Genomic DNA, 27,476 nt, shown 5'->3' on the forward strand with positions numbered 1-27,476 from the left:
TGGGTGGGTGGATGGATGATGGATGGATGATGGATGTTTGGATGGATGGATGGATGGATGGGTGGGTGGCTGGATGGATGATGGGTGGATGGATGGATGATGGATGGGTGGGTGGATGGATGATGGATGGATGGATGGGTGGGTGGATGGATGATGGATGGATGATGGATGTTTGGATGGATGGATGGATGATGGATGGATGGATGGGTGGGTGGGTGGGTGGATGGATGGATGATGGGTGGCTGGATGGATGATGGGTGGCTGGATGGATGGGTAGATGATGGATGATGGATGGGTGGATGGATGGGTGGGTGGATGGATAGATGGATGATGGAGGGATGCTGAGGAGCAGTTGGGGCTGAGGGGACAGCGCACAAGCTCAGAAAGGCGAGTGTGCAGTAGATCTGGGCCTGATCCATTCGACAGCCTCCATGCCAGGCCTGTCTGGGCTTCCTTCTGTCAGCCACTGATCTGGGCAGTGATGATGCTCTTGCAGGCAGCTCCTGTACTCACTTCCATATAGTCAGTTCTCTGCCTTCCTGATGCACTTTCATTCCCTAGACAGCATGACTCTTTCATCAAGAACAACTGTGGAAGAAGAGAAGGTGAGATTTGAGTGCGTGCAGAGGAAAGGTTGGGTTCTCACAGACCTGAGGTTGATAAGCTTAGATTCACAATCACCCACCTTTGTCCTCCTGCACGTCTGCAAAGGCCCAAGCCCATGCCACATCTGGAGCCATGGCCTTCAGAGCTTCCCAGAGTTCTAAATTATTTATCTGGAACTCCAGGAAGTTTGAGGGGGTTGATAAGGAAGAGGGAAGAGGAGGCCAAGCAGAGATCCCTGAAGTGAACAAGGATACCTTCTTTTTCATGGGCCTCAGTTTCCTCATCTGTAAAATGGGGATTAGGATAGTATTCTACCTTGTAGGATTATTCTAGGATTTATTAATGCAATAATATGTAAAGCACTTAGAACAGTGCATGGCAAGCTCTAAGCATACATGTGCTCTTTTTATGCTACTATTATTCATTCAAAGCACAAAGGTGTTCTCATCCAGCATCAGTAATAATGCTAAATTCAACATCTTTTATCCCTTTACATCCCCCTGGGTACCAGGCCTATGGTCAGCTTTACAGGGCCCAAGGCTATTCTTGCAGGGAAGAGCAGAAAGGAACTGCATCTCTTTGCCTCAAGGTATGGGGTCATGCATGAACTCCAGCCTTTTCCCAGTCAGCCTGTTTATAGCTTTGCTTTCTAGCTTAATAGGTACTGGCCGGAGCCGTGACATCCTGTTAAAGCTACAAATAGCCCTTGAACCCTGAGGATAATGATAGGTTTCTTAGAAAAGAGCAGAGAGGAGAGGAGAAGCAGACAATCTTAGGCTGGTCATAGAGTTTCTGGCTTTGAGTGTGTGGAGACTTTCTTGGAGTGGACGAGTGGGAGGGAGGGAGGAAATAGACAGCTCTGGTTGGTGAAAACAAAGGTAGTCAGTCAGAACAGGCTTAATGAGGGGACTGGTCTGGAAAAGAAAGAAGGAGCTCTATAATTTGTGGTGACCACTGTTACTTCATTCACCTGCAGTGATGGGGGACGGATTTATTTATAGTTCAACTGGGTGGAAAATAGCATCTTTCTTCATTCAGACTAAGAACCCTTGCTGGGATTAGCCTTATTTTTTTATCTGACCTTTGAACACTTCCATTAAATTAGAACAAGCCTCCCTGATTAAATTCAGAAAGGATTTAATGTTGACAGCCCAAGCCCTGCAGTTTCTATGCCAGAATTGTGAGTTGAAGAAGGCTTCTTTCTCCAGAATATACCTGTTGTGGCTAGCTGGTTCCTGCAGACTTGGGCTAATGTGGTCTCAAATTCTGCTCATCCTGCAGGAAAAAAATCCTCTCACCAAAATTTAACAGAGCATGTGATTATTTAAGGACCATCTCTTTCTGATTTTTCTACCCTTTACTTATCGAAGTAGTCTCTTGTTTGGGGGCTCTTTCAGCAAGACAGACAGTATAGTGAATTTCTAGAAATAAAGCCCTACTTCACCATTACTCATCAGTTAAAAAATTCAAAAGCTACCATCATGAATTAAAAAAAAAAAAAGCCAAACAGAAAGCTTTTGTGGTAGGTGAAAGGTTTTACCTTTTGAGAATATTTTGTAGTATAATACTTCCTTAATGATAAAATTGCCCTTACACTGTCAAAGCTCCTCCTTTCTCCTGACCTTTCCCTTCGCTCTTGTTCCCTGCTGGACCACAGGAGTGACATTTCTTATCTAGAAATACTTTGGTTTCACGCTTGTAACTCCTAGAGCTTAGTTCTTTCTGCATCAGCTTCTCAGTACTGTGGTTGCAATATCATAGTCCCCTAGTAGGTGTCTCCACCTGACACGTAAATGGCCTGTGGCCTAGTTTGAGACTCCTTGTCGATCAAACGAATGATATTTTTGATAAGTTGCATCCTCTGGGTAAAGTAAAGGTAACCTGCCCTGGAAGAACTGATGCTGAAAAAGCAGCTCCAATTCTGAGCCACTTAGTGGCAGGAAACTACTAGCTACTGTTAGAGAAGAATAGGAAGGAGATGTGAGTAAGGCTCAGACCTGGCCCCTGAGCAGGTCTTGGAAGGAGTGCCACCCCTGAACCCTGAGCCAGCACCTGGCCTGCTCAGGCCAGCGCCGAGCCCCCCACCCTGCCCCTGCCCTCCTCATTTCCTGGCTTCATGTCGTGTTCACACTGAGTCCCGTTACTCCCCGGTCCTGTCACTGCTCATGGTTATTCTAGATTGGTTGGCAGCTTAGTGAGGAGGGTCAGCGCAGAAATGAGTAGATCAGTTCGTTGACCAGAGACCTGACAATTGTATGTGGTACAGCTGGACCACCATCGGTTGTTAAAACCAGGTGGCAACTGCTAAACATTCTGGACAGAGTAACCTGACTTACCCGGACCCTGACTTAACCAGAGCCTCTGTCCCTACTTATGGACAAGAAGGAGTCGTCTTTGGTTGTTTGTGAGGTGGATGGGGCCTGCCAATTACTCAGCTCGGTGTGTTCTCAGGAAGCGGCCCGAGCTGTGAGAGCGGGAGGAGTTTCTAGATGCCTCCATTCATCCTTCACTCATCCACACCACAAATCTTCACTGAGCCTCTGTGCTGGATGAATAAGACCAACATGGTTATTTGTTCACTGTCCATTAAGCACCTACTGTGTGCCTGACAGTGTTCTAGGTCCCCAGGGAATGCAAAGGCCAGCATCATGTGGGCAATAACCTCACAATTTGGTAGAAAAGACAGATGTGTAAACAAAATACAACAGTGTAAATGCTGTGTGAGGAGGCATTTCAGTGTCTCCCTGAGGTCAGAAGTCATTTAAAGCTGTTTTAAAATATTCATTCTTTTGTTCAAATATTTATTAACCCTTTGCGGATGCCATTCATGTTCTGGGGTCAAGGGTTGGCAAACGTTTTTTCTCTAAATGGCCAGATAGTAAATATTTCAGGCTTTGTAAGCTGCATACAGACTCTGTCACTAACAGTAATTTTTTCGTTTCCTCTTCTTCTTCTCCCTCTTGTTCTTTACAAGGTTTTAAAATCATAAAAGTACATTCTTTGCTCCCCTTGTACAACCCCATGGGCCTGTGAGCCTTTAGGGCGTGTGGGTACAGCAGTAAACGAGAACCTGAGTCCCCGCCCTAATGGGAGCTTATGTTCTAGAATAGAATAACAGACAAGGAGACAAGGAAATATATAGAATCCTTGATGGTTTAAAGCATGATGGCACAGAAAAAAAGGGAGTGAAGTAGTGCAGGGTGGTCAGGGGACATCTCTGATAAGACGCCATTTGAGCAGGAGCCTGAAGGGAGGAAGCCCTGCAGATATCTAGAGGAAACTTGTCCCTGGCAACGGAACAGCAAATGCACAGTGCCCTGAGGTAGACATTGCTTTGTGTTATCAAACAGTAGCAAGGAGGCCTGAGCACAGTAACTAAAAATAATTGTGCCTTTACATTTTTAATTTTGTTTCTTGGTTCACATTCCATAGATAGTCCAGAAGTAACATTGTGCTTGACGGTAGGAGTGACCCAGACTCTGTCTTGCTGCTCTGCCACACGGGGCCAGCATTTTCTGAGGTCCTCTCACAGCCCAAGGTGGCTGCAGCACTAGCCATCATTTGCACACTTCAGTCAGCAGTAACCAGTAAAGGGTGAAATAGAGTAAGCCCCTCCTGTAGTGATCCTTACCAAGCAGTTACATAGAACACTTCTACTTATATCCTGCTGGCTAACAGTTAGTCACGTGACCACTCCCAGTGTGAAGAAATCTCATTCCAAGTAGCCCTGTGCCAAGCTAAAACTCAGGCAAGTCGTATTTACTGCAGAAGAAAGAATGGGGGAGAAGTAGCCATCAGTGCCACCTTGGAGAGAGTGGAAAAGTCAGCACAGACCAGGGAGGGCTTGTAGGCCAGTGGGACTTTTCCTGAGTGAAGTGAAGCCCATTGCCGGGCCTTGAGTTTCCAACTGTGATCCACTTTTTTTTAAGTGTGATTCTTTTAGCTGCTGTGTCCAGAAGAGATTGTAGGGGTCAAGGCTGGCAGCAGGAGGCCAGATAGGAGGCAGGCTGAAAATAGATGGTTCCTATTTGAATGCAGAGGAGAAGAGGAGACATCCCAGGCAGAGAAAACAGCTGTGCAAAGGCGCCTGCATGCCTTCCAGTTTTACAGGTGAGCCAGGAATGAGGTGGCCAAAAGGTGTAAGCAGAGAGAAGAGAACAGTGTGGGTCATGGAGAACCAGAGGGCGCAAGGGAGCCACAGCAGGTGCTGAGCAGAGGGTGGCGTGATGAGAGTAGAAGTTCTGAGTGAGCACTCTGGCTGAGTGTGGAGGACACACTGGAGGGGCGCGATGGAGAGCAACCACAGGGTGCCCCGCCTCTGCACCCCTGGCCCCAAGAAGCCTTTCTCAGACACTGGTGCAGAGGATGTGGCTTCACGAGGATGTCGGTGAAGCCAGGTGATAGAGTGCTAGCAAGAAGGTCCTCCCACGTCAGGCCTGTGTCTCTGGGAGGGTGAGTCCCGACGGCCACCTCTAGGGGCAGCAGAGAACCGCCCCCAACACAGACACACGCGCGCGCACACACGGCCGCACTCGCGTGCGCACACACACACACCACACCCTTCCACACACAAACACACATACGCTCACACACACACACACCTGCATGCGCGCACACACGCATGCGCACATATGCGCACACGCACACACACCCGCCGCCCCCTCTCCACACACGCGCGCGCAGACACCTCCAGCCCTCTCTAGCCTGCGAGGCTGTCTCTGAGCACTAACCCGAGCAGCAGTCTCCACTTGCAGCCTCACTGACATGGGCGCTTCTCTTCCGTCTCTCTTGTTCTTTGTCTCCAGTTGAGACCCAGGGAAGCGTAGTTACTTGAACCCAGCCCCAAAGGGGTTAAAACAGAAGAGTAGCTGCATTCCTGGGGCTACAAACCCTAGGGCAGGCTGTATTTTGGGGTAAAAGCTGAAGACCCATAGTTTCTACCTGTTGCCTTCACTAGGGAATGTGCCTCCTGCTCACGATGACCTGAGCCAAGAGCCTCCAGCAAGCCAGCGCCTGCTTTACTCATTCACAGGAGAGTACCTCCTGGGAGCACAGTGCCTGGGGGTTAAGGACACGGTCAAGAGGCCACTGTCCAGAAGGGCAGCAGGGAGGGTGCAGGCACCAGAATGCTCTGGGGCCACTGAAAGGTGTTACCACTCAAGTGGCCGGGTTGGTTTGGGCCGTCTGTCTTGCTTGAGGCTGGGAGGAAGTCAGCCCTGCAGACTGACCTAGGTGAGAGGTAACGGAGGAGGAGAGGGCTGGCAGTAATGAAGACCACGCTGACGCTGCAAAGAAAGAAGACTTGGGGGCGGTCGGGGGGTACCCACAGGGGAGGAGAGCAAGACCTCACACACCCTTCCTTCCTACCATCTTTTCTGTCCTCACCTGCTGCCGCCGCACGGACCTAGTTCAGATCTGGCCTGTCACCAGCTAGCTGTGGGATCTGAGGCAAGTCACCTAATATCTGAGCCTCTGTCGTCTTGTCCATAAAAGGAGAGTGGTAATACCCACCTTCCAGGGCGGCTGTGTCAAGGTGGTTTATGAACAGTGAAGCCTGTGGCAGGCATTCACATGGGGCCCCTTCCCTCCCAGTCTTCTGAGCCTTCATTCCACATCGTCCATCTCTTTTCTTCCCCCTCTTTCTCTGTTCTCACGCTTTCTCCACCCAGGGTACGTGTCGCAAGGTTACCCTGGGGCCCTGCCGTTTTGCTTTGTTACCCTTGGCCTGGGACAGTGAATGACCAGAGCGTGGTCACAGAGCCAAAATGCAGTGACCCTTCACCGGCTACCATTCCCCGCTCTGATTTTCCACCTCAGAAACGCAGAAAGCATGGTTCTAACAAAGGGCTCTTGTGTTGCTTCTGGATGCCAGAGGCTTGGGTGCAGTGTCCTGCTGGTAAATACTTCACAACCAGCCCTCTGATGGAAAGCCCCACTTTGTAGCATATTCCAATTTCCATGGTGTAAATACTCCCACTATGGCCAGTTTCAGTGAGGCACCACCCAGCAGAGTTGGGAAGAGATGCACAAACTCAGCTCCGTATGGGTGTGTTTGGACACGGAATATAAACGGCTATTTTAGTGGTTTATGGAAACAATATAAGGGAAAATACTTCGAATCGGGACTTTCAGAAAACCAGGCCTGGTGGCAACAAGAGCCAGACTGCCCTCCTACCACATTCAGCTTGCTGCTCTGAAAGTGCTGCCCCTTCTGTTTGGAGTGTCTGATGTCCCTTTACATTACCTATATCCTGTGTTAGCTTTTCATTGACTTATCGGATATGTCTTAGTACTTAACCAGAGCTGCACAGCACTGCATCCTGTGGAAACAGCCTCCTCTGGGTCGCCTCTCCCCCACTGCCTCTGCCCTCGTTCAAAGCCACCATCCTGTCTTGTCGGCAAATCTACAACCTCCATCTGGTCTGCTGCTTTTTTTCTTGCTAGGCTCTAATCCAGTCTCCATGTGGCAGCCAGAACTGTCTTTGGAAAGATGTAAATCTTGTCATTCCCTTCTTTAAGCCCTTCAGTGGCTTTCTCCTTTAGGGTTTAAAAAAATCCAGACTCCTTGCCTTGGTCCAGCAGGCCCTCCCTGCTCTGGCCCATGCCTGCCAAGGTGATCTCAGACAGGACTGCCCTCTCCTCACTCCTGGACGCTAGCCACCCCCATTCCAGTTCCTAGAAGGCTCCCAGCCTGTCCTGTCCGACACTGCGCCTGCATTGCCCTGTCCCCGTTTCTTTATGCCTCTTTGTCTTGGAGGTCTTTGCTTTATGTCGCCTGCCTCGAGGGGTCTGCTGACTGCTCCATTTAATGTAGCCTCCTGTTCCCACTCATTCTTTGTCTGCCATCTTGGTTGTTTCCAGCAATGCATCAATCAAAAACTTGTTGTTCAGTCGCTAAGTCGTGTCCAACTCTTTGTCACCCCATGAACTGCAGCACGCCAGGCTTCCCTGTCCTTTGCTATCTCCTGGAGTTTGCTCAAATTCATGTCCATTGAGTTGGTGATGCTGTGTAACCGTCTCATCCTCTGCTACCTCCTTCTACTTTTGCCTTCAATCTTTCCTAGCATCAGAGTCTTTTCCAATGAGTCGGCTCTTCACATCAAGTAGACAAGTATCAGCTTCAGTGTCAGCCCTTTCAATGCATATTCAGGGTCGATTTCCTTTTGGACGGATAGATGGCAACAGATGAATGTTTGGTTGGAGGGATGATGAGTGGATGCTGATGCATGAATAATGGCAGATCGATGGATAGATAAATTGATAAGAATGAATGAACTGTCCCACTAGGCTGTCCTCCTCTCTGGGGCAAGTACCGTATCTTAATCACCTCTGAACCCTCAGTGCCTGCACGTGGACAGATGCTTGGTAAATCGCAGTGGCTGAGTGAGCAATGAATGAAAGAATAATGGATGAGGTGGCCGTTGAGACCAGTCCTGCCACAGCTTCTTTCTCTAGTTGGAATATCCTCATGACCCACCTACCCGCTCCCCGCGGCTCCTGTCCCTTCACACACGGATTGTATGATGACAATTTGTACCCCCAGGGGGTGACCTGACCTCGGTGGACCCCATGGTCTTGGAGCAGTATGTGGTGGTGGCAGACTACCAGAAGCAGGAGAGCTCGGAGATCAGCCTCAGTGTGGGGCAAGTGGTGGACATCATCGAGAAGAACGAATCAGGTAGGGGTCCTGGATGCCCTCCGTTCTGCCCTCCACTGTCAGCAGGCCCCCGGGACAGGGAACACTGGGGAGTGAAGAAGTGGCAATAGCCAATCCAGGCTGGTCAGTTTCCACAGATCCAGTTGATGACTCTCTAGAAATCTGACCATTGATCACAATGCTTGAGTACCCCACTTGGTCACAGCTCACCAGCATCCTTTTGGGTCCCATGTTATCGACTTGTCTTGAAGTTCACATTTGATGAACATTCCTTCTGGTTTCAAAGCACCTGGAGACAGAGCAATGGAAATTTGCTCTGTTGATTTGCCTTTGGCTACCATGGGAGTCCTCATGAAGGTTCTGTCAGCTGTGGACTCTGGTGGGATGGACACCCTGCCTCAGCTCTCTTGCTGTCACAGGAACCCCTATTGACATACCATCAGACTTCAGAGATGTTGCAGATTCAGTTACAGACCACTGCCATAAAGCAAATCACGTGAATTATTTTGGTTTCTCAGTGCAAATAAAAGCCCACAGTACCATGGCCTTCCCTGGTAGCTCAACTGGTAATGAATCCACCTGCAATTCAGGAGACCCTGGTTGAATTTCTGGGTTCGGAAGTTCCCCTGGAGACGGGAAAGGCTACCCTCTCCAGTATTCTTGGGCTTCCCTGGTGGCTAAAGAATCCACCTGCAATGCGGGAGACCTGGGTTCGATCCCTAGGTTGGGAAGATCCCCTGGAGGAGGGCATGGCAACCCACTCCATTATTCTTGCCTAGAGAATCCCCATGGACAGAGGAGCCTAGTGGGCGACAGTCCATGAGGTCGCAAAGAGTTGAACATGACTGAGCAACTCAGTGCAGCAGCACAGTATATAATACTGTAATCTGTGAAGTGTGCAATAACGTTGTGTCAAGAAAACAACATACATACCTTAATTTAAAAAACACTCTCTTGCTAAAAAATGCTGACCATCATCTGAGCCTCCAGTGAGTCACAATCTTTTTGCAGTACTAACATCAAAGATCACCAATCACAGGGTGGTCCAGTGTCTAAGATTCTGTGCTCCAGTGCAGCTGGCCTGGCTTCAGTCCCTGATCAGGGAACTAGATGGCACATGCCACAGTTTAAAAAGATCCGATATGCTACAACTAAGGCCTGGTGCAGTCAAATAAGTAAATAATTTTTTTAAAAAAGATCACAGATCACTGTAACGAATATAATAAGAATTTAAAAGTTTGAACTATTGGGAGAATTACCAAAATGTGACACAGAGACGGAGCAGATGCTGTAAGAACAGTGACACTGATGGACTTGCTTGACGCAGGGCTGCCACACACCTCCAATTAAAAATAAAAATGAAACACATTACCGTATGTTACTTAGGTAAGTAAAACATAATTAAAAATACATGTTGGCTTTGTGGACCACTTGAAGATTTGAGCATCTGCAATGAGGAGAAGCACCATAAAACATTTGTCTGGATACTGGCCGGGACAGAGTGATGAGATGCTGAGGCTCTTAGCCTGGGTTTCGACCTGAACTCCGCATTTCACAGCCATGCAGGTCACTTCATCAAAAAGGGCGCTTCAAAGATTAAATGAGGCAATACATAGAGAGGGCCCAAGCCTGTGTTTGGCACACAGCAAGTGCTCAAAAATGTGAATTTCCTTCCCTTTAGCCTGAATAGGGCATTGGCACTGTTGAAGACAGAGATCAAGGAGCAGGGCATAAGTGGACCCTCTCCAGGAAAAAGGGACATAAACCCACTGACTTTGTTGTGGCTAAAATGTGACGTTGGCTAGCTGTATTAGCGGGCCAGTCTCTGTAATATCCCAGTGACTAGCTAAGGTCCAACAAATAGAGGGAAAACCATTTCCAGCAGTCTCTGGAGTGTGTTCCCTTTAGTCAGGAGATGAGCATTTAGCCAACCAAAACTCCTTGGTTACTCAATACAGCAGTTGTTATTCCTGCTTCACAGCTGAAGACACTAAGACTCCAAGTGACTCGGTCACTCACCCAGAATCTCGTGACAGGTTGCCGAGCTGGAACTCCTAAGCAGTTCCAGCTGGCCCCAAAGCCATGTGACGTTCTAATTCCTGGAAATGAGTATAGTCAGCTCGTGGGTGTGACTGGGATGCTCCATGGAGACTGAAGAAGGGAGTGCCCACCCCCCTTTCCCCCCATTTGCTCTGGCCTCTTGAGTGATGTTAGGAAGAACATGTTGCTGGGAGGAGAGGAGGAGCAGGGATGGGGTAGAAAACGAGCCTGGTATGTCCAGAGGGCAGCAGGAGAAAGAGGGCAGATGCTCAAATCTTCAAGTGGCCCACAGAGTCAACGTTCATTTTTAATTATGTTTTACTTACCTAAGCGATATATGGATATGTTCTTCTTGAAACATTAGTGATAAAGTTAAAATGTAATTTTTTCCACCAACTTCTTGCCTGGTCCCCTTTCCAGACATAGGTTGCTCTTCTGTCAGTTTGGGGTGAATGCTTCTTGGTACTTCTATACACAGGTGTATATAAGTGTGTGTCTATGTGTCTGTGCATGTGTGTACACATAGGTATACGCACAGTGTATGCATTTGTACATGTGTATGCATACATATCTGCATGTGCATATGTGCATGTATAACTGTGTACACACATACATGCAGGTCATGTTTCATGCAGATTTTACAGGTTTCTTAACCCCAGTGGTGTATCATTCTATACATTTTGACCTGCAGTTTGCTTTTCATTTTTTGCTGTTGTTGTTAAATTTGTTTTATTTTTGGTGATGCCGAGTTCCCCAACCAAGGATCGAGCTCGCACTCCCTGTAAAGCACAGAGTCTTAACTATTGGTATGTGCTTAGTCACTCAGTCATGTCCGACTCTTGCAACCCCATAGACTGTAGCCTGCCAGGCTCCTCCGTCCATGGGATCCTCCAGGCAAGAATACTGGAGTGGGTTGCCATTTCCTTCTCCAGGGGATCTTCCCGACCCAGGAATTGAACGTGGGTCTCCTGCACTGCAGGCAGATTCTTTACCGACTGAGCTACGAGTGAAGCCCTCTTAACTACTGCACCGCCAGGGAAGTCCCAACGTGCTTTTTCTTAAGTCAGCTCTTAGCTCTTATCCCCGTAACACCTGCGCCCTGTCTGGGGAGATGGCGCACTGAGAAGTCTCTAGTGTGAGCGGTGTGTCTATGTGTACTCACACTGTGAGTGTTTCTTTAAGTTCAATTCCCAGAAGACTGGCATGGCAGTGGGCTTCCCAGGTGGTGCTAGTAAAAAGCCTGCCTGCCAGTGCAGGAGACATAGAAATATGGGTTCGATCGCTGGGTCAGGAAGATCCCCTGGAGGCGGAAATGGCAATATACTCCAGTATTTTTACCTGGAGAATCCCATGTACAGAAGAGTCTGATAAGCTATGGTCCAGGAGGTCTCAAAGAATTGGACATGACTGAAATGACTTAGCACGCATGTACCCAGAACACTGCAGGACCGTAAGATAGGCACATTTTAAATCTTAAGACACAGCCAAATAACCTGCTTCCAAACTGTGGTCAAACCCATTTACTCTCCCTCCAGCAATGTATGAGGCATTAGTGCCAAGAGTTAAGAGCTGAGGCTTCGAAGCCAGACAGCCTGGGTGTGAATATCAGCTCTTACCACTTTCTTTGTGACGTTGGTCAAGTCATTGCCCCTCTCTGAACTCTGCTTCCCCGTCTGTAAAATGGGGTCATAACAGAACACAGCTCAGGCTTCCATGAGGACCTAGCGGGTCAGTGGTAGATAGGAAGCACTGCAATAGATGGTCTGGGCGTCGTTGCTGTCATTGCTGTTGTGACAGTTTCTTTATCTGCCACATAGACACCTACAAAGATGAGTCCTTGGGGAGGCCTATATGGCATATTTCCTGATTTTCTGCAGGTTTATCAACCCCATTCATTTGTATACACACCCACACTGCTCAGCCACCAAAACATCCATTAAGAGGTGTACCCAATCAAGCAAAACCAAAGGTGGCTTCTCCTTTAAGGAACTTGAAATCCAAGGCCTCCCTGTAAGACCAGGAAGCTAGTTCAGAGTCTGCCCCTTCTTTCTCTTCTGTTTTGGGGTCTCCAGGGCCTGGAGGTCTGTGATCTTGCAGAGCAGATCCTGTTTTTCTCATTTATGCTGTGTCTGAGCCGGTTGGGCCCTGGATTGATGCCCTGTGACTGTTGTAATGAATCACCACAAACTCACAGACTTAACACAGATTTATCATCATATGGTTTGAGGGGTTACAAGTCCAGAATGAGTCCCACTGGACGAAAAGGCACTGTCGGGGCTATGTTCCCTTCTGCAGGTTCTGGATAAGATCTGCTTCTTTGCCTTTTCCATTTTCTAGAGACCACCCACATCCCTTGGCTTGTGGTCCTTTCCTCCATCTTAGGTCTAGCAGTTGCCCCCTTCCATGCCTTTCTTCCTTACCCACATCTCCCCCCAACTGTTCTGCCTCACTTGAGATTACATTGGGCCCATCCAGATAAGGAGAAGGCAATGGCAACCCACTCCAGTACTCTTTTGCCTGGAAAATCCCATGGACAGAGGAGCCTGGTGGGCTGCAGTCCATGGGGTCACTAAGAGTCGGACACGACTGAGCGACTTCACTTTCACTTTTCACTTCCGTGCATTGGAGAAAGAAATGGCAACCCACTCCAGTGTTCTTGCCTGGAGAATCCCAGGGACGGCAGAGCCTGGTGGGCTGCCGTCTATGGGGTCGCACAGAAATGGACACAACTGAAGCGACTTAGCAGCAGCAGCAGCAGCATCCAGATAAGCCAAGATAACTTCCTATTTGAGTTCAGCGGATTAGCAACCTTAATTGTAACTGTTTGCCACCTGAGTCATTACTCTGCCTACTGCAGGCCCCGTGAGAGCCCTTCTCTAAAGAGGGAGGGCCTGAGTCTGAGTGAACAGCCTCTCAAACTGTTACATCTGCAGCCAGATTTCAGTTCAGTTCAGTTCAGTCGCTCAGTCATGTCCGACTCTTTGCGACCCCATGAATCACAGCATGCCAGGCCTCCCTGTCCATCACCAACTCCCGGAGTTCACTCAAACTCATGTCCATTGAGTCGGTGATGCATCCAGCCATCTCATTCTCTGTCATCCCCTTCTCCTCCTGCCCACAATCCGTCCCAGCATCAGAGTCTTTTCCAGTGAGTCAACTCGTCGCATGAGGTGGCCAGAGTATTCGAGTTTCAGCTTTAGCATCAATCCTTCCAATGAACACTCAGGATTGATCTCCTTTAGAATGGACTGGTTGGATCTCCTTGCAGTCCAAGGGACTCTCAAGAGTCTTCTCTAGCACCACAGTTCAAAAGCATCAATTCTTTGGCGATCAGCTTTCTTCACAGTCCAACTCTCACATCCGTACATGACCACAGGAAAAACCATAGCCTTGACTAGACGGACCTTTGTTGGCAAAGTAATGTCTCTGCTTTTTAATATGCTATCTAGGTTGGTCATAACTTTCCTTATTTACCTTGACACAAATAGAGGCAAAATCAGTGTCTCAGTTGAGTTACTAGGGCAGTGGTTTCAGTGTCAGAGAGCCCTGGTACAAGTCGCAGCCCAGCCATAAGCTCTGTGAACTTGGACAAGACTTGCCTCTTGTAGCCTCCATTTCGTCTGTGCAGTTGGGATAATGTAATACAAGTAAAATGGTAAGTGCTTTGCTCACCTTAGTGAAGGTAGCTACTTTCTTCACTCTCGTCCTTTAGAACAACCTTTCTCCACATCTCCACCCCTGACTCCCGTCCCCAGCCCCATCCCAGGCTCGAGAGCAGGTTTCCTGTTAGCATGTCTGTAGCGGTTAACAGTCGGTAAACACAGGTGTGCTTAGGCGCTTCAGTTGTGTCCGCCTCTTTACGACCCTACGGACTGTGGCCCACCAGGCTCAACTGTCCATAGGATTCTCCAGGCAAGAATACTGGAGTGGGTTGCCATGCCCACCCCCAGAAAATCTTCCCAAGCCAGGGATCAAACCCACATCTCTATGTCTCCTGAATTGTTAGGCAGGTTCTTTACCACTAGCACTGGGAAGCCCTGCATGGGTATTTGTGTTCTCTAATAAAGTGGTGACTTTTGAGCCTTACCCTGAGCGTTGACTCCTCTCATGGCTGACGCACAGGCCTCATACTTGACCTGGCTACTTTCAGTCTGCACTCTCACTTTCCCAGGTTGGTGGTTCGTCAGCACTGCTGAAGAGCAAGGCTGGGTCCCTGCAACCTGCCTGGAAGGGCAGGACGGCGTGCAAGATGAGTTCTCCCTGCAGCCTGAAGAAGGTAGGAGGGGCCAGGTCCCTGGGCCTGCTGTGCCGCCGGCCGTCACCCACGGGGCCTCCTCACCCAGTGCTGTCTCAGCAGCTCCCTGGCTTAGGGTCTGTAGCCTGTGGATGGGAAGCCAGGCCCTGGGGCTGGGACAGGACAAGTCCGCCCACTCTTGGGAGCCTTTGGGAGCCAGCCCAGGTGAGCCTGGCCAGAGCTGGGGCCCTGATGCCTCCGTGGGGCCTCAGAGGGCCCGGCTAGATTGCTGTCCACACCCCACTCATCCTCCTTTGAATTATTCTGATGGCCAAGGTGTTGGCGCTGCTTCTGGCTCATTTACAAAACGTCTGAAGCCATCTGTAAAGATCTCTGCTTTGTCTGCTTTCTGTGTTGGCTTAACGGCCCTGCCTGGGTGTCAGGATCAGAAATGACCCTCTCCACTCACTCCTGTTTCCCAGAGAATTTTCCCTACAGGTGTCCTAAAGAGTGGTTCCTGCTGCATCGGAAATCCTAACCCAGCCACCTCCCCTCCCCTTACCCCGCAAGCATTCCTAAATCGAGATGATGAACTCACTTTAGATACTAAACAAAAGGGTTCTGGAGTCAGGCCTGAATTTGACTCTTACCACTGAATTTGAATTTGTACCGCTAACTGGCTGAGTGATCTTGGACCAGCAACTTAACCTTTCTCTGCCTCAGCCACCTCCTCTAAAAATGGAAATGATGGTATCGACATCATGGGATTTTTTTTTTTTAAGTTAAATGAGATCCCACATGCAAAGCAGTTGGCAAGAACCTAAAATAATAAATAACTAGGAACGGTTTTTATCACAGGGCTGTGGCTTACCTAGGGTTGAATATTTGGTGCTTCTAGTTGACTCTTTTTAGAAAGCACAGATCTTATGTATGTATTTAACGGAAAAGAGAGTGAGAAGAAGGGGTATTTCTGTGCTCAAAGGTTAGCAAAAAAAGCACACACGTGGTTTTGCATCTAGTTTTATTGCAGCCAGCACCCGCAGAGTAAAGTGCATTTTGTTTTGCTCTGTGTTTGCAGGGCCACTAGGCTCTAGGGGCGGGGCTCATGAAGAAAAAATACAAAAACCGACTCGGCTTAAAGACAGTGGTGTGCTGCCTGGAAACCATAGCTCCCTTAGACAGTTAATATTGCCCACCATGGGGCGTGTCTCTGTAAAGGACTGATTATTATCCCCATTTTACAGATGGGAAAACAGTCTCAGATAGGTAGAAACACTGGCTCGGGATCACACAGCTAGAAGATGGGAGAGTGACCACATTTTCCTAAGGGTCTGTACATTTTTTCCCTCTGCCGTGAGGATTTCTCTTAGGGCCTCTTCATAATCATGCTGGGAATAGCATTGTGTCTCCTGGGTGGCTCTTCACTCAAGTTCAGGGCTAATACTGAGGAACTTGGTCCTTCTGAGACACCTGGGACTTGGTAGAGACACAGAATTAATTGCTCATAAGTGGGAGCACGTGCTTGGTGCTGCCTTTGCCTCAAGACCCTGGGAGTGCTTTCTTCTCACCTCTCCCTTCTGCCCTTCCACATGCTACCCGACCAGTCTCATGGAGGTACTGGTCTCTACCCCAGCCCACGGGTCGCCGCCGGACGCTGGGGGACTTGTATGCCATCAGCTGGCGTCAAGGTGCCTACCTTGGAGTTTTCCTCCCCATTCGGTGTTCAGAACCGGATCCTGCATCTGCATGCTTCCCCCTGCTCAAATACTGCCTGTGCCTGTTGCATGTGAGAAACGGTGATCTGGTCTGTACCGTGTGTGTGTTGGCATGTATGTTTGGGAGAGGGAGCCTGGGGTGTTTCTCGACCTGGGGCCCTAAAATTTCCCAGGTTAGAAAATGATACCTAGAGGTGTGGGTGCTAAAATTAATGAACAAAATAAAACCCTTTTCCTAACTAAGGTTGTGTTATGTTGCAGAGACAAAACTATCAAAGCCAACTGTATTTTATATCGAATCAAAAGCAAAATATTTTAAAAATCAAGCAAAATTTTTTATTTAAAAATAAAAGCAAGAAATGTTAAATGTAAAAACAAATCAAATTTATTTCAAAAAGGATAAAGCTCATTTTATTCTAAATAAAGTAAAAATAAATGATGCCCGTATCCAGTGACCTATTCCCTTTACCGGGCACATTTGAGTGACAAAGGTAAAGAAACCCGTGTCATACCAGCTTAAGCAAAAGGGAAGTGCATTGACTCAGGTCACTGAAAACTAGAGAAGAGGCAGCTTCAAGCATGGCTAGATTCAGGAGCTTGAAAACATCTGTCAACTGAAGAAAAATGCACAACCTAAAAGTTGTGAGTTAAGTTTTATTCAGGCACCTAACTGAGGACTGTAGCCTGGGAGACAGCCTCTCAGAGGCACTGCCCCCAAAGAGGTAAGGGAGGAACCAGGATATATAGGGGGTTTTTGTCTGGAAGAAACAAAACACGTAGCCTAACATCAAAAGATTACTGCTAATCACATAAAGCAAACATCTTAATGATTTTTGTGCTTTTCTATGAGTGGAAAGATGCAAGAGTCTGGACTTATTGAAATTACTCCTTTGATATGTATCTGATCTATCTTGGGCCAGTATCCAGAGCACAGAATGCTTCCTGTTTTTATCCATCTGAACTCCCCTCAGGGTGCACTCTTGGGGGTGGCTGCGATGGCTGATGGCTTGATGGTGGGCGTCATTCTTTGTTTACTGGCTTGGCAGGTAACATTTCCTTTCCACCTGCCCTTGGCACCTGAGACTCACGGTTGCCACCTCAGCTGCATTCTCTACCTTGCTGGAACCATTCTCTCAAGGTGATATTAGTTCCAGGCACTCTTTGGGGACACCCACCAAAGAACATGCTTCTCCTTCAACACAATCCCAGGATTTGATTCCAGCTAACCCGACTGGGTCATATGCCATCCCTAAACTAATCACAGTGGCCAGTCACTTTGGCCAGGCCAGGGTTAGGTACCCTCCCCTTCCCTTTATGTGCTGGCGAGGTCAACCTCACCCAAACATGTGGCTGGAGGCTGGTGGTGCCACCAGGGGAAGGGCAGATGGATGGTAAGCAGGCAGTGTCCACTCACCATGCAGTCTGCAAGGTTCCCCGCCTTCAGCTTTGTTAGGGATCACTGGACATTCGATGGCGTCCAGAAAGGGCCTCTGGGTGCTGGAGAACCCCCCACCCTGTTTAGTCTGGGGCCCAGGCAGTGCCCTTCTCACCTAGCCAGACAGAACTTCTGTGCCTCCACGGGGTTGGATTCCCTGCTGCAGCCCTCATAGCACAGCCTGCATCCGTGAGTGATGAGAACCGCTGACTCTGCTGTACACAGGATGTGTGGTGTTTGAGTCAGCTCCGCCCCCGCCACGCAGGTCAGGGGGCTAGATCAATAAATAAATAAACGCCCTGTGTGTTTTCCACCTCGCTCTGCTCCAGCTGGGCAGGCCACAGGCAGCCCGTGGTGTTCTCCCTGACACACTCACCATCAACATCGGCGCACAGCTGTCTCGGTGACTCCCTGGCGTCTGGAATGTAACCAGAACAGGAAGGCCCTCTTCCCCTGCTCACTGGCTCCTCTGGGACTCTCATCTGTTATCTGTTTCAGCAGTCACCGCTAACAGTGCTGGGGGTGGGAGCTATGCCCTTGCTCTGGGGAGGGCCCTGTCTGAGTGTGACAATGAACAGCCTTCCAGCAGGGCCCTGCAGGGCAGTGGGAGTGACCCTGCTGGAGGCAGTTCTCTTGGCTTTGGGGGTAAGGGGGCCAAGATCCACTGAGAGGGCGATGGAAGGCACCCCAGTGACATTAGTAAAAACAGAAGCAGGCGATCTTTTCATGATACGTATCTCAAACCATTATGTTGTATGCATGAACTCACACAGTGTTAGGTGTCAATTATATCTCAATTAAAAAATAATTTATTAATAAAACTTAAGCTTCAGGCATGGTTGGATCCAGGGACTTAAAAATAAATGAAAAGTGGAAATCAGCTACCAGGTAGGTAATGAAAAATGGCTATCTCCTCTGTGGCACTGATTCAACCCCAAACCATGTGCTGCCAAATCCAACTTGTCCCTGACCCCTCCACCAACAGGGACTGCAGAGGAGCCACCACAAGGGTTTAACACCAGTCCTCTACCCCAGCATGAGCGAGGTGACTCCCGCCAGGCCTTCAGGACTTACTCATTTACTAGACCTTGGCTATTTTACTAACTAGTTCCGAAATATTCCCAGTGCTAGAGATAGAGGAGTGAATGAGACAGACTCAAATCCTGCCTTTCTGGAACTCTTTCTGGGGAAAGAGAGATGAAGCATAATAGATAAGTAAATTATCTGATATGTTAAAGGTTGTTCCTGGTAAGTAGGATGAGGGTGCCCTGGGTCTGGGTATTACATAAGGCACGTTCAAGGAAGGTTACCTTGAGGCACAGATTTGAGGAAGGTGAGTGAGATGTGTGATGCTCAGAGATTTCTGAGGACCTGCCTTTTGTCCTATGTCTTGTTGCTGCTTGACCAGGGTCATCCAGGGCTAAGTGAGGATCACTGGGGCATGGTGGGGGAGTGGGGGAAGGAGGGTGCACAGAAGTCTCTGGAAGAAAGCTTTCCCTGCAAGGGCATCTCAGGATCACAGCCTTGGCCATCAACATTCCAGGCTTACAGCATCCTTGACTTACTCCAGCATCCCTTTGTCCCCACAGAAGAAAAATACACAGTCATCTACCCCTACACAGCCCGGGACCAAGATGAAATGAACCTGGAGAGAGGAGCCGTGGTGGAGGTCATCCAGAAAAACCTGGAAGGCTGGTGGAAGATCAGGTACCCTCTGCAGCTGGGTGGGTTTCAGGTCACGTGGACTCCAGATGCACAGATGTCTGTAAATGATTGCAGAGGAGATGAGGCTTCAGCCTGAGCCATAAAAGGACTCTTCTCCTCTGTGCTGTTTGGCTTCCTTCCATACCCATATCCTTCTCTAAAAAGCCATAGTAAGCACAACTCTCTGAACACACTGAACCACAGATAGCAATAACCCCATTGAGCAAGACTGGTCTTCACCTCCAGATGTGTCTCATAATGAGTAACTAGAGGCTGAAGCTGTCGTGTGGGAGTGATTTCCTACTCCAGCCCCACTCTGAGAGCAACAGGATGGGTAACACCACATGGACTGTAGCCTGTCCTAAAGCTCATCATTTGCCATCATCTCTCCGAGTCCGGTGGAGACCGGCATTTCCAACACTTTGTTAGAGTTCTTTCTTCTATGTGATGGAATCAAAAGCTCATCAGTATGTAAGGTGGCCAGTTCGTCCTGCTGTGCCTGGGACTTTTCTAGTTTTAGCAATAAGACTCCTGGGAACTCCCTCCTTGGTTACTCTGGTGGGCAGGCTGCAATCTCAGGAAATTTAGGCAAGAGAGGAAGTCTGGGGTCCCTGCCACCGGTGTCTGTGCCGTGGTGTGAGGCAGGACACTGGGGCCGAGTGTGTGACGCTTCATTCATTGAGCAAACCTACACCAGAATCTATCCTGGGCCAAGCTGTATTCTGAAAACTGGGGACTCAACAGTGAGAAAGACACCACACCCACAGGCACGGAAGACAGACCCGGACACACATACAGGGCAGAGCAGTGAGTGAGTGCAGGAGGAATGCATGGGGGACTTTGGAGCCCAGAAGACAGCTCCTCAGCCTGGGAGTCAAGAAGGCTTCCTGAGAGTCAGGACCTCAGAGCTGAGGTGTGAAGGCGTGCTTAGGACAGTGATGGGCTTCCCAGGTGATTCAGATGTGAAGGATCTGCCGGCAATGCAGGAGACCCAGATTCAACCCCTGAATGGAGAGAAGGGAATGACTACCCACTGCAGTATTCTTGCTGGGAGAATTCCATGGACAGAGGAGCCTGGTGGGCTACAGTCCCTGGGGCTGCAAAGAGCTGGACACAACTGGGCCACTAACACTTACTTCAGCATATACTTACAATGACAGTGACAGCTCACGTGTCTTGAGTGTGTTTTATCTTGTGATATAACAGATTATCCCCAAACTGAGTGGCTCTGGAATTCAGGTGACTTGACTGGGCTCAAGGTCCCTCACGAGGTGGCCACAGGATGTTGCCAAGGTCATCAGAAGGCTTGACTGAAGCTGGAAAGTGACAGAGCCAGGATTTGAGGCTGCACCTTTCTGACCCCAGAGCCCACTCAGCAGTGCCTCTCTGTTTATGGCTTTGTTCCTCCAGGTGGTGAGCTCTCTCATGGTGATGCCTGCATCGTGTGGAGCCCAGCATTTTCCAGCTGGCACGAGATTGAGTCTTTCTCAAAGGATGTTTTAAGATTGATAGACACCAAAATCTGCAGATTTCTGTCTCCTTATAAGTTTGCTTCTAGTTGAAAAGGACCCTTTTTATTGAAACGCAGTGCTGTTTAGTGCTTAAAGTGATTCTTGATGAGAGATGGCCCTGCTATGTATCATCTCCAGTCCATTAGGCATATTCCCCAAAGGTCTGGGCACCTATTTTGTGGTTCAGACTAGTAGTCTGCTGGCAAATGTTTAACAGCCAGTTCCAGAAGGAAAAAATGCTCTTGAATTGTGGTGTTTTCCAGTTTCCATGGTGTAAATCCTCCCTCCGTGGTAGATTTCAAGCTTGCATTGTGATGGTGCTAAACATGGAGCTGGGAAGGGACGTGAACAGTTGGTTCTCACAAGCTGCCTCCTGCACACCTGTGGTCCCAATCAGCCCCTCCGGTCATGCTATTCAACCACACTCCATCGTGCAGAGAATTAAATGATTGTTACACTTGTTCAATTCCCTTTGGAATTCAGTGAGCTGGGCTCTTAGGGTGTCAGTCATTCTGAAGTTCAGTACCCTTGGTTACCCTAGAACCAGCCTCCGACCTGCTCCATTCCTATCTGAATGCATGTTTAATCTGCTTGTGACTGGAGCCCCACCCCACATATACCAGGCTTTGTACCGGCAGCTGTGGCTGCTGGGAAGAGGCTGCAGAGCAGAGGTGGACAGCGCAGACAGGTGCCAGCTGTCTAGGGCTGAACCCATTCCTGCCACCCCCCCCAGATTGGATGGATGAAATGCATCAATAGCTGTAGAGTTCTTGAAACAGGACTAACACAAGTAGGTGCGCGTGAGTGGCAGTTCCTGTTGTTTTCACTGTTGTCGCTGCAGTAATGACGGTATGGGATGCGTAAGGACTGTAGCAGAGCTCTGTGGCCACTCAGTCTCGCCAGTTCTGTCGACAGTTTGTCCACTTGTCCCCTTTTTTCTTCATTCAACTCATGGGCAGTGAGGCCCCATGCAGAGTCTCCACCCCCTGGACCTCACACTCTAAGTGGGGAAACAAGACCATCACAGCCAAGTGTCACTGTGTTTTAGATGGGATGGTGTTGTGTGTGCAAGACCACCGGGGCACCGTGGAAGGAGGCTCAGGAAAGCCTTGAGAGGGCGCCTTAGGCAGAGCTGGGATGATAGAGAGGAGGATGATAGAGAATGGGCTTTCCAGGCAGAGTGTCTCCCAGAGCGGGAGCTTGGAGCAAGGGAGTGAAAGATAGTGGAACATTTGGAAGACTGCAGGCTGCGTGGGGTGGGTGGGATGTGGAGGTTGCTGTGAGAGCCAAGGCCAGGGAGGCAAGGAGAGGCCAGACTGGGGAGGCCTTGAATGCCCAGCTGGGGGCTTAGGCTTCATCAGGAGGCAGCAAGCAGTGTGCCAGTCTCTGGCCCTGGGCAGTGATGGTCCATCATTCCTACCATCTGGGGCCAGGAGGGAGATTCATTGTAGGAGCTCGGCTTCTTCCCTTGCGCCTGGCAGAGCAGGCTGGACGACATCTTTCCCCTCCTTCCAGGTACCAGGGCAAAGAGGGCTGGGCCCCAGCCTCCTACCTGAGGAAGAGCAGCGGGGAACCCTTACCCCCAAAGCTGGGCCCTGGCTCACCCGCCCACGTGGGTGTCCTGGAGCTCGACGGTGTCTCCCGGCAGCAGAACTCGGTGGGCCGGGAGAAGGAGCTGCTCAACAACCAGAGGGATGGCCGGTTTGAGGGCCGCCCCACACCCGACGGTGACATCAAGCAGAGTAAGTGGCGCCCACCTGGCTCCCAGAGGCATGCCAGGCTCTGTCCAGAGCTGCTTACGGGCTGTCCCTCACCCTCACAGCAGCCCTGCGGCCCTCCATCCTGTAGATAAGAAAATGGGTTCACGGCCCTAGGTCACTTGTTCCCAGATCATTCCACCAGCAAGTTGCAGAACCTGAGTGGAGAGATGTGGCTCTCCTACTCAAGCTGTGGTTTTTCCACTGTCTGATGGTAATCACCAGACCTCCTGTTTCTCAAGCCTCTACCGTGTGCCCGGAATGTTATAATCAGTCTCATCGATCCTTCATAACAACCTTTGCTGGACTCACTGCTTTTGTTTTACAGATGAGGAAGCAGAGAGATGAAGTGATTTGTCCAAGACCACCCGGATAGTGAACAGTAGGGCTTGAATCCACCTCCTTCTGACTCAAGGACCACTGTTTTCTCTGCAGGGCCTCATTTCTGAGTCTGGGGAAGAAAAAAATGGACCCTGTGTTGGATTTACTCCAAAGATAGTTCTTTACTTATCTTGCTTTCAGAACTTTGTTGTATATATTTAACAATTGAATGTTCCCAGCACACCTGAGGTAGATTGTCTGGCCACATTCCATTGGCCAGACTTAATCAGAGGATGAGATTGTTGGGTAGCCTCACTTACTCGATGGACATGAGTTTGAGCAAGCTACAGGAGTTGGTGATGGGCAGGGAAGCTTCGTGTGCTGCAGTCCATGGGGTCACAGAGTCAGACACCACTGAGCAACTGAACTGAACTGAGTCCCGTGGCGTTACCTAGCTGCAAGAGAGTCTGGGAAATGTAGTCTTTATATAGGCAGTCAAGTGTCTGGCTAAAATTCCATTGCTATTTATTCTAATAGGAGACAGAGGAAATGGGTATTTAAGAGTTTAGCAGTCTTCCCCACACCCCAACTGCCAAACCACCCCTCTGTGTCGACTCAAACTAAATCAGCTCTGGCGTCATGTGGGGTGCCTTCCTCAGTAGTCTGCCTTTAGCCAGGAGCACTGGCCCACTGCAGAGTCGTCCTCTTCCTGACCCAGAGCAGGGGCAGCCCAATTCCAGAGTAAAAACCCCTGAAGTCATCAGTCCAAGTTTGTTTGGCTCTGTTTATGCATTATTTAATTTGGGTTTGCTCCAGAGCAAACAAAGACAGGGGCAGTAACATTAATGCGTCCCTGCCACATGCCAAGAGCCGAGCCTGTACTGTTGATTTTCATCTCCACCAGAACCTCCACGAGGCAGGGATTATCCCTACTCCTCAGAAGAGGGCCACATGGCTCAAAGTCACTTAACTTGTTGCCTCCCACCTCACATCACACTTGTTGCCTTTCCTGGAATGCTTTCTGTTGCTCCAGGACTCAGAAGCATCCCGTTGCTGATAGAGAGTCCTGGACCCAATCTGCGTGGCCCCGCCCCCATCAGGCTCCTCCCAGAGGAGGGGGTCACAGCCACTCCCTGATGCCTGTGCAAAACATGACACCTCATCTCCTACAGGGGAGGTTAGATCTGTCACGGTGTCCACCTCAGGGGTTATGTTCATCGTGTGTGAAACAAGATCTCGTCTCTTTATAGGATCACCCAAGATGAGGCAGAGACCCCCTCCTCGCCGGGATATGACCATAGTAAGTGGACCCTTGCAACTGGGGAGCCAGCCCCTGACCTAAGACTGGCCCCCCACACTCACCTCGCCCTTTCCAAGGATGCGTTCTATTACACAGCAGCCTTGAGAAGCTAATCGCATTGACAGGTGGAAGAACTCGGGTCCAGGGAGATGACACAGTTGGCCTATGGCTCTGTGATGGTTAGGCCTGGGCGTGTGCTCTCTGCCTCCTGAGCCCACTCTGCTCTGTCTTCAGTGAGTCGTCTCCAGTAAGGTGACGGCGCTGAGAATGAGGCGCACTCTTCTCTCACGGTGCCGCTCTGGCGTCTTGCTCTCATAGTCCATTCTTAACTCTTAGGTACCTCTCTAAGCAGTGCTGTGGGGAATGGGCCTCTCGTTTTTAGTGTCTGGGTGTTAGGCAGTGTGCTTGTGTTCCACTACGTGAGATCATCGAATGCTCATGCTGACCCCACCAGGTAGATCCTGTTATCCCCATTTTACAGGAGGTGAAACTGAGGCTCTCAGGAGGGGAAGAGTTTTGCCCAAAGTCACACCAGTGTGTCTGACTTGGAGGCCTGTGTTCATTTCACAACCCTCGTTATCTCAAGTTCAGAGAATATTGTCTTGCACCCGATTTTCATGACTATAGGAAAATGTCCCAAGCTTTTTCCTATCACCCTAAAACTGAAGGGCCAGAGACCCATTTAGAAGATGATGGTCAGTGATCCCCTTTTTTTGTCCCTTAGAATCCAAATGGGCCCACCAGCACCCCTTTAACGGTGATTGTGTGCCCCAGTCCCTTAGCCCCTCATTCAGCGCTGGGGAATGGAGTTGTATTGGATTTAACACTGTGTTTAATTGTACCAGCCTCGAGGTCTCAACCTGCCCAAGCCTCCCATCCCACCCCAAGTGGAGGAAGAGTATTACACCATTGCCGAGTTCCAGACAACCATCCCTGATGGCATCAGCTTCCAGGCGGGCCTGAAGGTTGAAGTAAGTGGACCTGGTATCCTTTTGCCTACTTGTGATTCTTTTTCTTTCTCAATTTTTTTTTGGAGTATAGTTGACTTGCAACGTTGTGTTAATTTCTGCGGTACCAAAAAGTGATTTGGGTATATTGGGTTGGCCAAAAAGTTTGTTCAGGTTTTTGATAACTTCTTACAGTTTGACCAACCCAATACTTACATATATTTTCTTTTTCATGTTCTTTACCATAAGGTTTATGACAGGATATTGAATATAGTTCCCTGTGCTATCCAGGAGAACCCTGTTGTTTATCCATACTATATGTAGTACTTTGTACCTGCTGACCCCAAACTCCCAATTCATTCTTCCTTCCATGCCCTCCTCCCCTTAGAAACCACAAGTTGGATCGCTATGTCTGTGAGTCTAGTTCTATTTTGTAGATAAGTTTATTTATGTCATATTTTAGATTCCACGCATAAGTGATATCATACCATATTTGTTTTTTTCTGACTTACTACACTTGGTGCAATAATTCTGTGCCTTACATGCTGCTGCAGTTGCCTTTCATTGTTTATGAGTGAGTGGTATCCGCTGTATCTCTGTGTGTGCACACTGTATCCCCTGTCACTCATCTGTCAGTGAGTGATAACCAGTGTATCTCTGTGTATGCACACTGTGTCACCTGTCACTCATCCGTCTGTGAGTGGTATCCAGTGTATCTCTGTGTGCACACACTGTATCCTCTATCACTCATCTGTCAGTGAGTGGTATCCACTGTATCTCTGTGTGTGCACACTGTAACCTCTGTCACTCGTGTCAGTGAGTGGTAACCAGTGTATCTCTGTGTGCACACACTGTATCCTCTCTCACTCATCTGTCAGTGACTGGTATCCACTGTATCTCTGTGTGCACACACTGTATCCTCTATCACTCATCTGTCAGTGAGTGGTATCCACTGTATCTCTGTGTGCACACACTGTATCCTCAATATCACTCATCTGTCAGTGTGTGGTATCCACTGTATCTCTGTGTGCACACTGTATCCTGTGTCACTCATCTGTCAGTGAGTGGTATCCACTGTATCTCTGTGTGCACACACTGTATCCTCAATATCACTCGTCTGTCAGTGAGTGGTATCCACTGTATCTCTGTGTGCACACACTGTATCCTCTCTCACTCATCTGTCAGTGAGTGGTATCCACTGTATCTCTGTGTGCACACACTGTATCCTCTGTCACTCATCTGTCAGTGAGTGGTATCCACTGTATCTCTGTGTGCACACACTGTATCCTCTGTCACTCATCTGTCAGTGAGTGGTATCCACTGTATCTCTGTGTGCACACACTGTATCCTCAATATCACTCGTCTGTCAGTGAGTGGTATCCACTGTATCTCTGTGTGCACACACTGTATCCTCTCTCACTCATCTGTCAGTGAGTGGTATCCACTGTATCTCTGTGTGCACACACTGTATCCTCTGTCACTCATCTGTCAGTGAGTGGTATCCACTGTATCTCTGTGTGCACACACTGTATCCCCTGTCACTCATCTGTCAGTGAGTGATAACCAGTGTATCTCTGTGTATGCACACTGTGTCACCTGTCACTCATCCGTCTGTGAGTGGTATCCAGTGTATCTCTGTGTGCACACACTGTATCCTCTATCACTCATCTGTCAGTGAGTGGTATCCACTGTATCTCTGTGTGTGCACACTGTAACCTCTGTCACTCGTGTCAGTGAGTGGTAACCAGTGTATCTCTGTGTGCACACACTGTATCCTCTCTCACTCATCTGTCAGTGACTGGTATCCACTGTATCTCTGTGTGCACACACTGTATCCTCTATCACTCATCTGTCAGTGAGTGGTATCCACTGTATCTCTGTGTGCACACACTGTATCCTCAATATCACTCATCTGTCAGTGTGTGGTATCCACTGTATCTCTGTGTGCACACTGTATCCTGTGTCACTCATCTGTCAGTGAGTGGTATCCACTGTATCTCTGTGTGCACACACTGTATCCTCAATATCACTCGTCTGTCAGTGAGTGGTATCCACTGTATCTCTGTGTGCACACACTGTATCCTCTCTCACTCATCTGTCAGTGAGTGGTATCCACTGTATCTCTGTGTGCACACACTGTATCCTCTGTCACTCATCTGTCAGTGAGTGGTATCCACTGTATCTCTGTGTGCACACACTGTATCCTCTGTCACTCGTCTGTCAGTGAGTGGTATCCACTGTATCTCTGT

At 49.1% G+C, this 27,476-nt stretch overlaps 1 protein-coding gene across 2 annotated transcripts in view; it reads left to right on the plus strand.

The window, feature by feature from the left end:
* SH3PXD2B (SH3 and PX domains 2B) overlaps positions 1 to 27,476 on the plus strand; it is a 120,886-nt gene that overhangs the window by 77,031 nt on the left and 16,379 nt on the right. Inside the window, exons 7-13 of one of the 2 annotated variants that reach the window (XM_088827767.1) lie at positions 8,150 to 8,284; positions 14,475 to 14,579; positions 16,142 to 16,225; positions 19,277 to 19,394; positions 22,418 to 22,644; positions 24,231 to 24,280; positions 25,126 to 25,251. In XM_088827767.1, the coding sequence (XP_088683893.1) occupies positions 8,150 to 8,284; positions 14,475 to 14,579; positions 16,142 to 16,225; positions 19,277 to 19,394; positions 22,418 to 22,644; positions 24,231 to 24,280; positions 25,126 to 25,251 (845 nt within the window). The remainder of the gene's footprint in view (positions 1 to 8,149; positions 8,285 to 14,474; positions 14,580 to 16,141; positions 16,226 to 19,276; positions 19,395 to 22,417; positions 22,645 to 24,230; positions 24,281 to 25,125; positions 25,252 to 27,476) is intronic. The other variant, XM_055421828.2, reaches the window with a different exon arrangement.

Source organism: Moschus berezovskii, chromosome 18 (genome assembly GCF_049115385.1).
Source record: "Moschus berezovskii isolate FMDL1 chromosome 18, NW_MosBer_1.0, whole genome shotgun sequence".
Classification (NCBI taxonomy): Eukaryota; Metazoa; Chordata; class Mammalia; order Artiodactyla; family Moschidae; genus Moschus; species Moschus berezovskii.